This window comes from Carica papaya, chromosome 4, assembly GCF_054855325.1.
Source record: "Carica papaya isolate Zhongbai chromosome 4, ASM5485532v1, whole genome shotgun sequence".
Classification (NCBI taxonomy): Eukaryota; Viridiplantae; Streptophyta; class Magnoliopsida; order Brassicales; family Caricaceae; genus Carica; species Carica papaya.
In genome coordinates, this window is record NC_142312.1 from 15,525,701 (window position 1) to 15,543,384 (window position 17,684).

The window sequence follows — 17,684 nt, forward strand, 5'->3', positions numbered from 1 at the left end:
GGAAATAATGAAAGCTATTAACACCATCAATTAGATTAAAGATCCATACACCAGTAGTATGCAAGGGTAGCTAAATCTCCAAATAAAAATAGAGAAACTTCGACTACTTAAAGAGTATATTTGCTGGAAACTATTCCAATTCAAAGACAAAGAAGCTCTCATGGCGTTGGACTATGGATAGGGGCTCTGAGAATGAATAGAAAGATTTACGATAGAGGCAATATATATATATATATATATATATATATAAGGTTAATCTATTCTAAATTTTATTATATGCTGTTGCATGATTACTTAATATAATTAAATCAAGATGTACACACTGAAAACTCCCTCTTTTTTTTTTTTTTTTTATTGATTTAAAACCCTTATATTCCATTTCTTTCCTCATGGTCAGTTCATTACATAAAACTGAGTGGCCTTTTAGTACAGTACTAGATACATTCACCTCTAAGCCAAAAGCAACTGTAAAAGCTTATTTAGTTTCGGCTTAAAACAAAACAGTAATATGCCACAATAAGTTATTTCAAGTTCACATGATTTATTTTTCTCTCGAAATTAATTGGTTAAAAGAAAAAACACCAATCTAAACAGCAAAAATTAGCAGGGGAAGGGATTGAAGCAATGTAGATGCGCCAAACAGGTCCGTAGTAGTTCTAAAATGCAACACGATCCTTAAAGAATTGATGCCACACTAAGGTTTGAAGAAAATGCAAGAATAAGCTTTAACTACACTGGCTTGGTTTCTTCATGGGTATTTGATTACACCGTTCACCACTGCATTTTCTCATATCAACCCAAACTTAAGCTTCTTCCTTCCTCTTTGTAAGCAAAACTATACAAATAATTCCCTGAATGCCAGCTTTTAGATCTTAACAAGAGCCTGATGAGAAAGTTTACAGTAGCAAACCAGCATTGCTCACACTATAAATAAATTTCGAAAATCCAAAATGTACCTGTATCAGAAAGTTGACTGTTGCAAATAGCACTAGCAAGGTTCGCAAGATGATCTTCTACCAAATTACCAAAAAGATATGACAGTTCCACGCATCCCGATCTAGAGCGGCAATGCTCTCGATGCCCATGCTTATTGAACAGTGTTATTCTTTCCCAATGAGATATCCTGTGATAAATGTGATATCTTTTTTTTTTTTTGCAGCCATTTCATTATTATCGTCTTTATGACTTAACCTTCTACAACTAATGTCTGGGCCCGAGTCAGCAGCAAAAGTAGATTTTCCATCCTCACCTCAGTCATCTGTAAAATGCACATTCTTCTCTTTCTCTGATTCCTCGTCTGAGTGAATGTTCTTTATAGCCTGCCTAACATCCAAGACATTCTTATTCACCTCTCCCACCTTCTCATCACTATTAGCACTAACTTTTCTAAGTCGCAGCCTTCCAGCTATAGTATCTGGATTTGGCTCAGTAATGAGCCTTTGCCTCTTCCTCATAGATTTTGAGCTACTTTCCATTGCTATGCTGTTGCTAGACTGCTCTTTATCTGTCATTGTCAATTCCTTATCTTTTTCATTTTTCATTGCATCGTTGCTCTTATCTTCAACTTGAGAGTCTGACAGCTTGAGGTGGTCATCATGGACCTCAGTAACAACGTCAGTAGCTTCCTTGTTTTCAGCCTGTGATTCAGTAAAAGAGAAGGACAATGATCTCCTAAAAGAATTCTCGTTGTTGGTAGGTATGTTGCTTACAGCTTCAATCTCTTTCTCATCCTTCCAGTCATTATCTTGGACATCCTCAGCCTGAGGACCTGATGTTTTATGGGGATTATCATTTACATCAAGAGGTCCCTCTATAGCTGAAAAGGACAGTGACCTCTTTACTTGATTTGTAGTATCTTGATTTTTTTCTAAATTTGTTTGCAAGCGTCCGGTTTGAATGAGATAATGTGCAACAGATCTGAAACCAAGACTTGACACCTAGGATGGAGACAATAAAGCTCAGCCCTGATGTTTTAAATAGACCTGTGAGACAATTTTTTTTTTTTTTTTTAATAAGTGAGGCAAAATATTGTCTAAAATATTTTACCTTCCTGTAAATTTGGCCAGTGGGAAGCCATCCCTTTGCTGTCCGACATAAACTGCAGTTGCAGATCCCACGACAAACAGGGCAAACCCAATTTGGATTTTCCATGGCTTCAAGTACATGCTCCCCATACCTGGCCATTCAAAAGTGAAGAAAATACTTGGAAAGAATTGATTCACAGTTTAAAGACTGATATCTACTGATCAGCTGGCTTATATCTTTAAAGAATTAGATTAAATGTCTCGGATAACTACCTATACAAGAATCAGGGGTTAAGAAAACAAGCCTCCAAAAGGTAAAGATCTGAGGAGTTAAGAGGGGGAAAATAACCAGAATTTTCATTAAGATATTTGTCTAGTCATTCTTCAATAGTTTTCAAATTAGATTTTTCAAGAAACAAAACTTGATAGCATGGTTTGCCCATGTTTGGGAAACATTGGAAAGTAAACAGACATTTAAACAGCTTACATACACACCTATTATGGCAACTGGATTGGCTTTTAGCTATGTTTAATATAGAATCCTCAAGAAACATTACTTAATAAGCTGCATATTTTTAGGCAAAAGAAAAACAACATATCTTCAATTTTCACGGGATTTTAAGAGTTCATGGTTATTGTGGTAACTGGCTTATTGACTACTAAATCATTTATATGCTAGTGAAAAATGCTTCATCAAAAGGAGGATAGATGGCAAGCAAGTTAAGAATGTTGCGAAAAAATTATACCTCATGTATAAACAATCTCCACAGAACTGTCCTTGCACCATGTTGCATTTACTGCAGTGAGTACGGTTGCCCAGAGTTTTCTGCCTGTAAATAGCATGTCCAAGTTTTTTTTCAAGAAAAAGAGAAAAAATTATATTAATAATCGGCATCAAAGGGGTACCAACCCATACACATCATATTTATGTAACTACCAAAACATCAAAAGTAAAGGTTTGAAACCATCTACTTTTTATTGACTCAAAATCGTTAGCATGATGTAAGCCGTCAAATGCTCTTTTGTTCCTCTCATTCCTCCAAGCCGACAGCCCATCTCTAACCGAGCCCACCATAACCCTATTACCTAAAAGCCCATACACCATAGCCCACAACTTATACACCACCGGGCACCAAAGAAGCACATGATTGCAAGTCTTGGTAGCTCTTTTACACAGATAACAAGTACTCATCATAATATTGTCCCATCTCATTAGTTTATTAATAGTCAAAATACACTTTCTACCGACGTCCCAAGCAAAAAGAGCTACCCGAGGCAGGACTTTGACCTTCCAAATATAAGGGAATCTGGTTTCTATATCTTCGATATTGGACAGATGTTTGTAGTAAGGTTTAACAGAGAAAGAACTGCTAGAATTGAGATGCGACCGGCTTATCATTGCTACCATCTGTGGTCACAAGAAACAAATTGCACAGAAGATTTTCACATTCCAGAATCTCCCATTCATTGAGGTTTCTCTTCACAATAACCTACCAAACATTTTACCCACCTGCACCTTCCTGAAGGAATTGCAAATCAGAATATCCTGATGTTGAGCAATGACAAAATCTGAGGATATTGATCTCGGAATAATCCATGACCCAACCACTGATTCGACCAAAACCTGACACTGTCACCTTTGTTGACATTCCACTTAATGCATGCTTGGAATTTAGCTGGACCCATGCCAATTTTCTTCCGTAAACCTTTCCCATGTGGTCTTGATGTATCTCTCGTAATTATTTTGTGTACACAATAATGGTTTGACAACAATATGCGCAACAATATAGACTTTAATCAAGCTTTGGTTACAGTTGGAAGATTGTAGTTGACTTATTCTTCAGTTTCTCAACAAGGTGTATGTCTCAGTAGTTAGAAGGCTGATGTTCCTGTTCAATCTAATGAAAAGAAATCCACTTTCCAACTTTGATACGTTCAAAATTATTACTTGCTAATTGTCATGCCCCTTTGATTTAGAGAACAAAGAACTTGTATACATGTAATCATTAAGTGAAAGGAACTGTCTGAAGTAAGCTATCCTATTGAGAAAATAGTCATGATAGGAGTCAAACATAATCTTCAAAAATTAATTGAACCTCAGTTCTTATGCCACGCTTAACAAAAGCTTTTCTATGTTACTTAATCAAGCTATGTTTAAATTTGATTCCTTAAAATAATCCAGCTCAAGTCTTGACTACTCTCCTTGCCAACCCATATCTGCTCCTAGTACTGCATCACTAATAGCAATAGGAGTCAAAAAATACAAGCTCATTTATTATGTCACATACAACAAGTTCAATTATGTTACCTCACTCCAGATTTTGCTTAAATCTAATCCCTAAAAAGTATGTTATCAGGTCAAGTGCTAACCCCTCTCCTTCTCAAACCATTAATGTTTTTACCACCATGCATCCATTGCAATTTAAATCAAACATAAATTGATAGAAACTCATTTGTGATGCCATACTTATTGTATGTTACCTCAATCAAGGTGTTGCTTAAGTTCAATTCCTTGCAAGTATTCTACCAACTCAAGTGTTGACGTTTCCTTATCAAAACATTTCTGATTCTGCTACTATGCCAGACATTGCACCACCCAAATATGGTCTGTTCTCTAACTTCTACATGATTAACCAAATATGCTTAGCACTGAATCCATTTTCCATACCCTTTCTGCACCAGTTCCACCTACTCTCCGACCATAATCACAAACATTACTGCACTGCTTCGCCAGCCTACTTTACCACCGTGAGACCTCTTACACATTTATCTGTGGAATCTGGAAAGGATAGTTAATTCGCGTATATACTGGAAGATATTCATTTTTGGAAACAACAATATTTTACTTCAAACCTCTATGGTATACATCGGCATAGATAAAAGATTCCATAGTCAGTACCCCTAGGAATCAGGTAAATTATGACACATTCACCAATCCCCATCTATCAAGTATAGAAGCTTAAAACTGCACATATACCCACACCACATTTAAATTATGTATTGGGAAAAAGAAGCTTGTTTAACTTATGTTTACATAAAAGAAATTGAAGATTTGAGGGCTTGATTGGGGTTGTGGGCTACTTCTATGAAGTTATTCTCTTCTAATTCTCTGGATGGGATATTATTGTGTGGTATTGAAGTAGTTAAGGTCATCCAATGAAGATTCGAGGGTGAATCATGTTAGAGGTGCTCCCGCTCTACACAATAATTAAATTTCTTTGAAAGACTATTAATGAAGCAAACAAGGCTAAAAAACATTCATAATACTCAAAGAACATCAAAAGGTGACTTGGAGTAAATTTCAAATGATGTAAACACAAATAAAGTTCCAAACCTAAAAAATTTTAGCAGACTAGTAACAAGATTAAAGGAAAATAAGTTTAAAGAGTTACTCCAAGTTTTCACTCAAAAACATGTGGATGATAAGCTGGTCAATTGTGGAAAGTTCAAATATGAGCTTTTTGAATAGCTCAAATTCGTAATTTTAATTGGATTTAAATAATTTTGGATAATTTGGGCTTGTTTGAGACTTATTGGTAATGGGTAAATAAGCTCTGTGTATGAGCTGAATTAGTTGAGTTATTCTAAGTATTTTGCGTTGTTTTATTTTATCTTGAGTTAATTAAACCCATATAGTCAAGTGTAACTCATTTTGGGTTTAAGTCTTATCTCAGTGTTATTACAAAAATGAGCCCATAACTATATGATGCCACAAACAATTAGTGGTATTAATTAAGAAAATTGGAGTTATAAGAAGTTACATAACCATTACATGCCTATAATTAGCCTAGTTATTGTTGGATTTTAATTGTAATTATCACATAATTAACCTAATTATTGTGCGAGTTACAATTGTAATCATTGTATTGTAACTTATCATTGATTTTTTTGACTATAAATATCAAATGAACTCTTCTTTGTGGACATCAAGAGTTGTAATCAAATATTTCAGAATTGAGTTGAGAGCGTTTTAACTTTTTTTTCACTTTATGCACAAGGTGTTGATTTGTAATACAATTGTTATCACTTGTATTTCAATTTTGATTTTCTATTTCAATTGTTCTTAATGCTTGTTTGGATTGGGTTCAAGAGATATCATTTATCTTTTTTGGGTTCTATTTAACTTCTACTATTTGGGTGATTGAACAAATTTAATTCATTTTTACTTGTGATCTAAATTCTGTTCTAAACTGATTGAAGAGTTCTAAGATTCAAGCAAGGGTCTTGTACTTCTGTATCATTTGGTATCAGAGCATTGATTCACCAAGTAAATTAGTCTATCCTTATTGTATTGTCTTTATTTTCATTATTTCTTGCAAAAAAAAAGGAGACAAATTTGCATTCAGCAAAAAAAAAAAAATCAGATTAGCCTAATTTACTTAATTGTGCAAAACACACTTCAACTAATTCTACTTTGTGTAATTGAAATACTTGCTGTTATTTCCCTTTTATTTATCTCATATAACATTCAAATACATTTAAAATTTAAAAAGAAAACTCGTTAGCCTAATTTGCTTAATTGTGCAAAATACACAACTAATTCTACCTTGTGTAATTGAAACACCTGCTATTATTTCCCTTTTATTTATCTCATATAACATTTAAATAAATTTAAAATTTAAAAGAGAAACTCGTTTCAAGGCTATTTATTTGGTTGAGATTATTTGTGTAATTTTTGGGGCTCTTTGGAAACAACTCACCTCATTGAGTTTGTTTTCATCCAAAACTGTTTGTTTCACTTAATTTGAGTATTTTGGGTAATAATTTATGGTTCTATTAGAAAATTACAAGTTTCGTGCATTAAATTTCAGATTCACCATTTTTTTTTCTTGCATCTTTAGTTTTCATTTAATATTTCTGCCAATTTGCTTCTTATTACATCTTGAGATAATAATATTGATTTATTGTTGCCTAATTAACAAAAGAATTATCATACACTTATTTTTATATCAAGTGTGTGCTCTTTATTGTTTAAATTGTTTTAGTTTGCTTCTAGAGTTGAATTCGTGTATCTTGTTTCTTTAGAAATTCTTTATTATCTCTAATTAAAATTGAGTACATAGTGATAATTAATTGCTATTTGAATTGGTCCTTTTGTATAAAGTTATAAAAGATTGTTTGAGTGGTAAAAAGCAAGAGAGTTTGAGCTCAAAAGAGGGTAAAAGACAAAATTGAGTGAAACACGAATGCCCATACTACGAGAGTAAACACGTGAGGGAGTGATTTGTGAGATTGCAATCTATTTTGTTTATCATTAAAATTTCAGATTTGAAAATGGAGCCACAAGGGAGTGAAAGAACATCAAAAGATCAAGAATCCATCCTTAAAGCAATGCAACAACAATTTGAGAGGATTCAACTAGCTATTAGCAACATGATTGAGAAACTAGAGAAACAACAACGTGAGTTAAATTCTATGAGAGGGAAAGCTTCCCAAACCAATCCAAGGGCAAGAAGACTTCCAACACTACCTTTTGATGAGGAAGTAGATGAAGAATTTGATGACCAAGCTACTTTGGTCAATCAAGGTCGAAATTATGGTAGGGGTCGAAATGATCCTGATAAAAATATTGGGAGCATCAAAATGAAAATCCCATCGTTTCTAGGTAAGAATGATCCGAATGCTTCTCTTGAATGGGAGCGCAAGGTGGAGCTTATTTTTGAGTGCCACAATTATTCGGAGAAGAAAAAGATAAAGTTTGCGGCTGTGGAGTTGGAGAGTATGCCATTGTTTGGTGGGATCAACTCATCACAAGTAAAAGGAGAAATGGAGAGAGACCTATTTCCACTTGGGACGAAATGAAGACTATTATGAGAAGGAGCTTTGTTCCTATTCACTGCTATAGGGACTTACATCAAAAATTGCAAGGCATTATATAAAGGAACAAGAGTGTAGAAGACTACTACAAAGAGATGGAAATAGCCATGATAAGGGGCTAATATTGAAGAGGATAGGGAAGCTACTATGAAAAGGTTCTTAAATGGCTTTAACAAAGACATAGCCAACATTGTAGAGCTTCAATATTATGTGGAGATTGATGATATGGTGCACATGCCTATAAAGATTGAAAGATAATTAAAGCGAAAGGGGAACACAAGGCAAGCCAACACTTATTCGGCCTAAAATTCTAATTGGAAGCCGAATTGGAGGGGAGATAACAAGGCTGTCCAATTCAAAAGAGATGACAAAACCAAACCAAAAGATGTTAATAAAAACAAAGGTATTTCTAACTCTTAAACTCCTAGGAATAAAGATACCAAGTGTTTTAGATGCTTAGGTTTTGGTCATATTGTATCTCAATGCCTGAATAAAAGAGTAATGGTGATGCGTGGTGATGGTGTTGAAACGGATGATGAGAGTGATGTGGAGGATGAAATGCCTCATTTGGAGGATTGTAGTGATGGAGAAATGCCTATGGAAGGTAGATTGTTGATTTCTAGGCGTGCTTTGAATACGCAAGCAAGGAAAGATGATGAGGGGGTTAAGTTGCAAAGAGAGCATATTTTTCATTCTAAATATCTAGTGAATGGAAAATTATGGAGCATGATTATTGATGGGGGTAGTTGTGTAAATGTGGCTAGTACCTTATTTGTTGATAAATTGGGTTTGGAAACTACAAAACATCCTAAACCTTATAAACTGCAATGGCTTAACGATAGTGTGTAGGTTAGAGTTAATAAGCAAGTAAGGGTGCCTTTTATTATTGGGAAGTATAGTGAAGAGGTGACATGTGATGTAGTTCCTATGCAAGCTAGTCATATTTTGTTGGATAGACCATGGCAATGGGATAGGAGAGTGATGCATGATGGTTATCTCAATAGGTACATGGTAGAAAAAGTGGGTAAAAAGTATACTCTTCTTCCTTTAACCCCTCAACAAGTTTTTGAAGACCAAATGCAACTTGAAAAGTCCCATGATGAATTCGCACAAAAAAAGGCTGAGAGAAAAAGAAAAGACAAAGAAAAAGAGAAAAGAAAAAAGAGTAAGAGAAAATTAGAGTAGAAAAATAAAGATCAAAAGGAAAAAAAAAAAGAGGTGCATTCGACCATAGAAAAGAATGAAGGAAAGAAAATGAGCTTTTATGCTAAAATAAGATATGTGAGAAAAATTTTATTTTCTAACAAGCCAATGATTGTACTCATGTACAAGGAAGCTTATTTCTCAACTAGCGAACTTGACCCTTTTTTGTTAAGTGTTGTGGTTGAAGTTTTGCAGGAATTTAACGATGTCTTTCCCGATGATCTACCTTAAGATTTACTATCTTTGAGAGCAATTGAACATTAAATTGACTTCATTCCCGGGGCTGCTATACCAAATAGACCAGCCTATAGGAACAATCCCAAGAAAACCAAAGAGCTTCAAAGGCAAGTGGAGGAGCTCTTACAAAAGGGATACATTCGAAAAAGTTTAAACCCATACGCAGTGCTCGTCTTATTAGTACCCAAAAAAGATGGTAGTTGGCGTATGTGTGTTGATTGTAGAGCTGTCAACAAAATAACGGTAAAATATCGACACTTAATAACTCGACTTGATATGTTAGATGAGTTGCATGGTGCTTGTGTATTTTCTAAAATTGCTAATAAAAGTGGTTATCACCAAATAAAAATGAAACCAGAAGATGAATGGAAAACTGCTTTTAAAATAAAACAAGGGTTATATGAGTGGTTGGTTATGCCATTTGGCTTAACTTATGTGCCAAATACTTTCATGCGTTTAATGAACTATGTTTTACATGAATTTATTGGAAAGTTTGTGGTTGTCTATTTCGATGACATTCTTGTGTATAGCAAATCTATTGATGAGCATGTCATGCATTTGAGACAAGTGTTTGATACATTGCGCAAATTTCAATTCTATGCTAACCTGAATAAATGTACATTTTGCATTGATCGCATCATTTTCATAGGATATATCATGAGTGCAAAAGGAATCGAGATAGATAGTAAAAAGGTAAAGGCTATTCAAGAGTAACCGACACCTAAAAGCGTAAGTGAGGTACGTAATTTTCACGGTTTGGCAAGTTTCTATAGGAGATTTGTAAAATATTTTAGCACCGCTGCTGCCCCTTTAACTGAAATTATGAAAAAAAATAAGGAGCTTGTTTGGGAAAAAAAACAAGAACATGCATTTTTCTTATTGAAAGAAAAGTTATGTAATGACATTTATTAAAATTGCCTAATTTTGATTCAACTTTTGAAATTGAATATGATGCCTTTGGACTTGGGATAGGTGCTGTTCTTATGCAGGATAAAAGACCCATTGCTTACTTCAGTGAGAAGCTCAATGATGCACAATTGAATTATTCCACCGATGACAGAGTTTTATACTTTGGTAAGAGCATCGGAGACATGACAACATTATTTGTTATCAAAAGAATTTGTGATTCACATCGATCATGAATCTTTGAGGCATTTGAAAGGGCAAGACAAGCTTAATAAACGATATGCAAAATGGGCAGAATTCATAGTCCTTCCCATATGTGATCCAATATAAGTAAGGAAAAGAAAATGTGGTAGCTGATGCGCTTTCAAGAAGGAATTGATTCGAGGATGAATCCTTTTGAGAGAAGGGGGATGATGCAAATAATGCTAAAAACACTCAAAATACTTAAAGAGTATCAAAAGGTGACTTGGAACAAATTTCAAATGATGTAAACACAAATAGAATTCCAAACCTAAAAAGTTTCAACAGACCAGTAACAAGATCAAAGGTAAAGAAGTTTAAAGAGTTGCTCCAACTTTTTACTAAAAAACATGTGGATGATGGGCTGATCAATTGTGAAAAGTTCAAATATGAGCTTTTTGAATAGCTCAAATTCGTAACTTTAATTAGGTTTAAATGATTTGGGATAATTTGGACTTGTTTGAGAGTTATTGGTAATGGGTGAATAAGTCTTGTGTATGGGCTGGATTAGTTGAGTTGTTTTAAGTATTTTGAATTGTTTTATTTTACTTTGAGTTAATTAAGCCCATATAGTCAAGTGTAACTCATTTTGGGCTTAAGTTTTGTTTTAGTGTTAATACAAGAATGAACTCACAACTATATGGTGCCACAAACAATTAATGGTGTTAGTTAAGAAGATTGGAGTTACAAAGAGTTATATAACAATTACATGCTTATAATTAGCCTAGTTATTGTTGGAGTTACAATTGTAATTATCACATAATTAGCCTAATTATTATGGGAGTTACAATTGTAGTTATTGTATTGTAACTTATCATTGATTTCTTTGACTATAAATATCAAATAAACTCTTCTTTGTGGATATCAAAGGTTGTAATCAAATATTTCAGAATTGAGTTGAGAGCGTTTTGACTTTCTTTTCACTTTATGCACAATGTGTTGACTTGGAATACAATTGTTATCACTTGTATTTCAATTTTGATTTCCTGTTTCAATTGTTCTTGGTATTTGTTTGGATTGAGTTCAAGAGATATCATTTACTTTTCTTGGGTTCTATTTAACTTCTATCATTTGAGTGATTGAACAAATTTGATTCTTTTTTACTTATGATCTAAATTTCGTTCTAAATCGATTGAAGAGTTCTAAGATTCAAATTAAGAGTTTTGGGGTTCTACATCAATTAAGCTATCTGGGAGAAAAGGTTTTAGAGAAGCAAGTTGATTAGACTAATACAGAACGTTTTTGCAAAGTTGATGACTTCATGAGATCGTTTAAATACATGCTTAATTTATGCAAGATTGAAACAAAACAGAAAAGCAAACCTGCATTGATGGCAAGTCTTTCCATTTACTGGATCATAAATTCGTCTACCATCCTTTCCATACCCATCCACAAAAAAGGTCCAGCTTCTCTCTGTGTTACCAAGCAGTTTTTCATGTTCCTCTGTGTATACCTCAGGCTTTGAGCCTTCCTCCAGCCTTACAACCGTATCTTCTAAAGATTTATCCTTCTTGGCCAGAACTACCTCGGAGTAGCTGACAGGAGTGGCATTTTGCAACCTAACCCACGATAGACAAAATGAACAGAAAATTAAAAACTCATATTACGTTTCCTAAGATCAAACTAAACCTTGAAAATGCATAGGTATCACGAAAAACTCGGCCAGGTACACTACACAACCTTTAAAATGGTTACTGGAATGTATACACACACACACACACATATACACATGTATGGGTGTAGTTATATTTCACGCTGTTTATCCCCAAAAAAGAAAAACGAGAATCAAAGTCCTTTCCGAAGGGATTTCATAATACTCATTAGTTGCGAGCTGTATTCCGCAGTAAACCCAGATTAAAGAGTTAAGAAAACAAATTTTAGGCAAAAATAAATAAATAAAAAATAAAAGCCAGAAAGAATGGATCAAAGGGAAATTAAAGAACTACCTGGAAGATCGCCTCAGGGGTCCTGAGGAGAGAATCTGAGGAGCGTCAATGCTGGAATTTTGACCCGAATACACCTTCTTTTGGGTTCTTCTAGTGGGGGTTTGAGATTTGAGCTTGAGGGAGATATCCATAATACCAAGGCTTTGCATTTTCCGTAGGTTTTCTTTGATTCTCGCGTCTCTTGATAATTCATAGGGAGAGATTTTTGGGACATGGGTATGGGCATCATCAACTTGGGAGCTTGAATTTGCAGATGATTCTAGGGTTTGGATAATTTTTCTGAGAGGAGGCATAGTTTGTGACAGCGAGAGAGACACCAACGGTCAAGTTTTGTGTGTGCATAGTGTCTGGGGAATTGTGGGAGGGAAAAAAGAAAGTAGGTTGGCATTTGAATAACCGAAATGACATTATTACCCTCCCATGTATAGATCTTGGTTTCCTGAAATTAAAAATATTATGGAATTTATTTATAATTTCGTACTTATTTCAATTAAAAAATATGAATCTTTTTTATAAATAATAAAATAATCGTATATTAAAAATCACATAACCTTAGACAATGTGTTTGAAATTTCATATATATTTAAACTGAGTTTAGAACATAATATTTTAAGTAAACATAAATATATACAACAAAAAAATCGTTAGTCATTCTATTTGAGTTATATATTATTTTAGTGGAAATTTGTAAATAAATTTTAAAATATTTTTCAAACCTAACATGAATAATGATAAAAAAGAAAAGAAAAATAGTAATTTAAATAAAAAATCAAATGGAAGTATTTCTTTTATTTGAATAACTCACATTATTATAATATTTTATTTTGTTAAACTTTATAAAATTATTAATTAAAAGAAAATATTTTTATCAATAAAAGAGTAAAAAAGAAAATTTTTGAAGAGTTTATTTTTGCATCTTTCCTATCAATTTGGACAATTCAAAAGCTTCTCCAATTTCCTTTATTAATTCATTGCTTTCTCTCCACTTCACTTAGTGTAAGTGTAATGTGTCACCAAGAAAACCAAGAATAAATTCCTAATTAAATTACAAATTAATTTTTAATATTTTTATAATTATAATTTAATTCTCAAAGTTTTTTATTTACTTTAAACATCATTTTTTTTTTCTCATTTCTTTACGGAAAATCTTTAAAATGCTTAAATCATTTTTGGAAAATTTTAAAATAATTTTTACCAAGTACTTAAATTAATCATAATAATAATAGACTTAATATTTTTATTAATTTAATTAATTAAGGAAATTTATTTTTGAGTTATTTTTTAAAGTGTTAATTTTCTAACTATTTTAATTTTTTTTGTTAAAAAATGAAAGACAACTAGACATTTAAAATAAATAAATAATGATAAAAATTAAATTGTAATAAAAAAAAAGACATTAACGAATAAATTGTAACAAATGTCTAATTTTTGAAATTAATCTGGTAATTTACTCAAAAAAATAAAATAAATAAAAAAACAATTAGTTACAAAGAATAGTCAATACTACCATTCATTTATGCAATCGTAAATTAAGTCGTAAAAGAAATCTTTTTTTAAGCTTTTCAGTTATTTCCATTCCCCTCCTTTTTTGTTTCAATTTTAGGAAATTAAAAAATAGAGCTTTAAAGAAAGAGAAGCATGTCCATTAATGTAATAGCCTGAATTTTTTGAAACAATTAAATTTTGTAAGTGAATATAGAAAATTCCTTTTGTTTAAGTTGTATAATTGTAAATGTTAGAATTAATAAAATTAAAAATCACAAAGTTCACCGAGAAATGCAAAAACTATTAAAATGATTAAATTAGGGCTTTCTTGAAAAGAAATTCTAGAGTTAAAGCATTTTTCAATTTAAAAAGGATCTATTTGGAAGGAATCTAGATGAATAGGGATCACTCTACAATTTTGAAAAAAATAAGCCACGCAAGATGGCTAACTCAATGATGCGACTAATCAGATCGTGACGTGTGACAGCCACGTAAGTGGATGCTCCACTTGTGGCTACCATGCTGGCGATTTACATGTTATCAAGTGAACAACCCTAATTCCATCGCTGGCTGATCCAATGGTCAATGCAATGAACGACTCAAATTTACGGAGAACAGGCGTGAAACCACGATATGCAACCACTTGAGATGATGTGCTTGGCTTCTGACTCAGGTAAGGATACCTGAACCCTCTTCGTAATTATTTGATCGAAGTTTGGCCTTTAAATCAAATAGATTGATTGTGGTTTTGAATTAAATCCTATGTAAGGTGATGATAGTGATGATTGAAATGATTCTCGTGCATTCTTGGTATATATTTGATTATATGTGCTCTATTTTAGTTGTTTTGTGTTCAATATATGATTGAAACTTAAAAGACAGTTTGCATGTTGATGTGTGAGGAAGGTTATTCATGGCTATGTATGAGTGGAAGTGTGGGTGAGTCAATATATGCATATATATTATTGTGAGTGTGTGTATCGGCATATGTATGTGTTATATATCTTACTGTGAGTGTGCACATCAGTATGTGTGTATAAGTATTCGAGTGTGTGTTATATTAAGAGAATATATTGATGATCGGCTTACATATGATGTATATAAAGTTGTATAAAGTAAAGAAGCGACTGTGTGTTTATCGCACATAGAGAAAAAAAAAAGAATGCTTATTATGTACAACTGTAGTATGTATATGTATAAGTGTAAATATAACTAGATGGATATGAAGGAGAACTATTTGCATACGTGCTCGTAAGAGGGAGTGTGAAGGCCCAAGACTCAATGGAAAAAGAATTATTGAATTGATAAAATAATAGCGAAAGCAGTTATTGGTTTAGAGTTTACATTCCTTACACAGTAAATCAGGATGTCCAATAGGGTTACAGAAATGTTCATTTCAGAAAGTTCAAAAATAGAATAAATAAATAAAAAAATAATGAAAATAACCTCTGCTAGGTAACTGTGATAGCATGCAGGAGACAACTTTTATTCACAACTTCTTTCTACTCAGGATCTGGATCTTGTTTTTCTTAATCTAAAATGGTTAAATAAGGGGATGAGACACATTAATCTAGTAAGAATATCAACGCTTAACACTGGTACAAAAAATCAAAGGTTGGTAAAAATCATAAAACAACAAATGAAGCCATTTTCCTTTTTAAGTAAATTCATTATTTTTTTTTTGAAAAAACATAAGTCTTAATACTCACCTTTTAAGTTCTCAGTTTGACTTTGAAGATAACAATCAATATAACAATTCATCATACATTCCAAGGAACAATAATTGTCAATATTACCTTTTACCTACCCATCGGTACCTCTGAGGGTCCATAGGGGTGCCCCCTATTCGTGAACCCAATATCCAATTTATTGATTAACCGGCGGTCCCCATACCCCGTCCGTTAATGAACACTAAACGTACCACCGCCTTGATATCCCGTCCGGTATAAGAGTGAACCAATATTTTCTAACCCCTTCCGGTATGGGACTTCTCAGCCCTGTTTGACTGAAGTAATGTCCATGGTAGGGTTTGTCATATGTACCAAGTCCGTATACCCTTTTTTACAAACTCGGTAAGCCCTTTTTATATGTATATTTACGCCATCAACCAACCACCAATTACACACAAACATTAAATATTTGTAGGTCTTTGGAACGTCATCTAAACAGATAATACGAATTAATAATATAACAATTAAGGAAAACGTAACTAGGGCCTTTATTTCAATTAATCAATAAATGGGAAAGACGGTTAAGCAATCAATAACGAGAGGGTAAATAAATCTATAAATAAAAGTGCACACGGTAAGAAAATAAATACATCATAGCAATAGATAAATAGTAAAGGTAAAATAAATAATTTGTACTGACCGATTACCAGCTCCACTAGTGACCTATATTTAATCAATTAGGGATTTATAATATTCACAAATTTTACCGTTATTAATTATTAAATTTTTGTTTACCGTAACGGGAGAAAATGATGAGAGATTCTTACTCCAAATCGATGTTCGAAACATCGTCTTTTTCATTGCGTTTCTTGACGGTTCTCAGGTTTCTTAAATTTTTTCTATAGAAATCAAAAACACGCGTTACATATTCTAAAATACCCCAAAAAGCAAAAATGAACATTTAAAATTTTTTTCGACCGGTTTAGGGCTCTGGCACGGCGGTGCTGGCTCCACAACCCACGGCGGTGTCTCCTATCGTCCTAGCCGTTTTCGGCCGATTTTAGCTAGTTTTGCATGAAAACTGTAAAAAATGGGGTTAAACAACCTTTGTTGGCCGTAAAAGGGGAAAAACTAGAACCCACCAACAAATTTCACTGATGTACAAGTTTCTTTTATTTGGTAGGTTATTACCGGCAATTCATCGATGGGTTTTCTAAGATTGCAACCCTGTTGACCATCTCACTAGGAAGGGTGTATATTTCATATGGGATTACGAATGTGATGAAAGTTTTATTGTGTAACGGTCTCGGAATTTTAAAATGAAATATGTGTATTAAAAAGGTCAAATGCGGAAGCGTAATAAAATTTTTGATTAACATCCCTTACACTAAAACAAAAAACGTGCTCAAAGTATAAAAGAACAAACTAACTAAAAGAGAAACTCGAAAATAAAAGCTATAAATATAACTACGGAGTCTTCAAGCGTCCCATTCGCCATCTTCCTGCGGAACGGGCTCGGGAACAATGTCTTCCTGATCTGAAATGATTAAATAAGGAATGAGCTACACCAGCCCAGTAAAGATATCACACTATCTCACCGTCACGGAGGTAAAGGTGGGTAGAAAATACAAAAAGACCAATGGAGCATAATTTACAACAAATTCTTTTATCAATAATAAAAATCCTTTACTATCCACTTACCTTGGTGAAGTTCATAAAACAACATACGAAAGCAATAACATTATCATCATCATGAAATCATATGAACTGTATAACACAATACTTATCACGCCTTTTGCAATTCAATCATTACACAACATATTTTTCCTCATTTACCAGCCTACTAGTATCCATGGGGATCCATAGGGGTGTCGCTACTCGTGAACCCTTAACAATTATAATCAGATTCCAGGGCCGTCCCCATACCCCGTCTGGTATGGGCACCAAAACTATAAACCTCAATACCCTGTCCGGTATAAGGGTGAAACGGGCCGTCCCCATACCCCGTCCGGTATGGGCGCCAAAACACATAAGGTCTCCATACTGCGTCCGGTATGAGAGACCACAATCCCGGTAGGGTTCCCTACGGACCCGGTCCGTCCACCATCTCCCAGGATATCCAGTCAGGCTGTCCACATTATCCATTTATCAATTCA

At 33.5% G+C, this 17,684-nt stretch overlaps 1 protein-coding gene across 1 annotated transcript; it reads right to left on the reverse strand.

The window, feature by feature from the left end:
• Window positions 1-509: 509 nt before the first annotated feature.
• Window positions 510-12,734, reverse strand: LOC110820058 (uncharacterized). Its single transcript, XM_088217951.1, has 5 exons — window positions 12,374-12,734; window positions 11,750-11,986; window positions 2,771-2,854; window positions 2,047-2,176; window positions 510-1,937 (listed from the first exon to the last, which is right to left on the reverse strand). Exons 1-5 carry the CDS (start codon window positions 12,664-12,666, stop codon window positions 1,251-1,253), a joined length of 1,431 nt encoding a protein of 476 aa, XP_088074077.1. The 5' UTR covers window positions 12,667-12,734; the 3' UTR covers window positions 510-1,250.
• Between the last annotated feature and the right edge of the window lie 4,950 nt (window positions 12,735-17,684).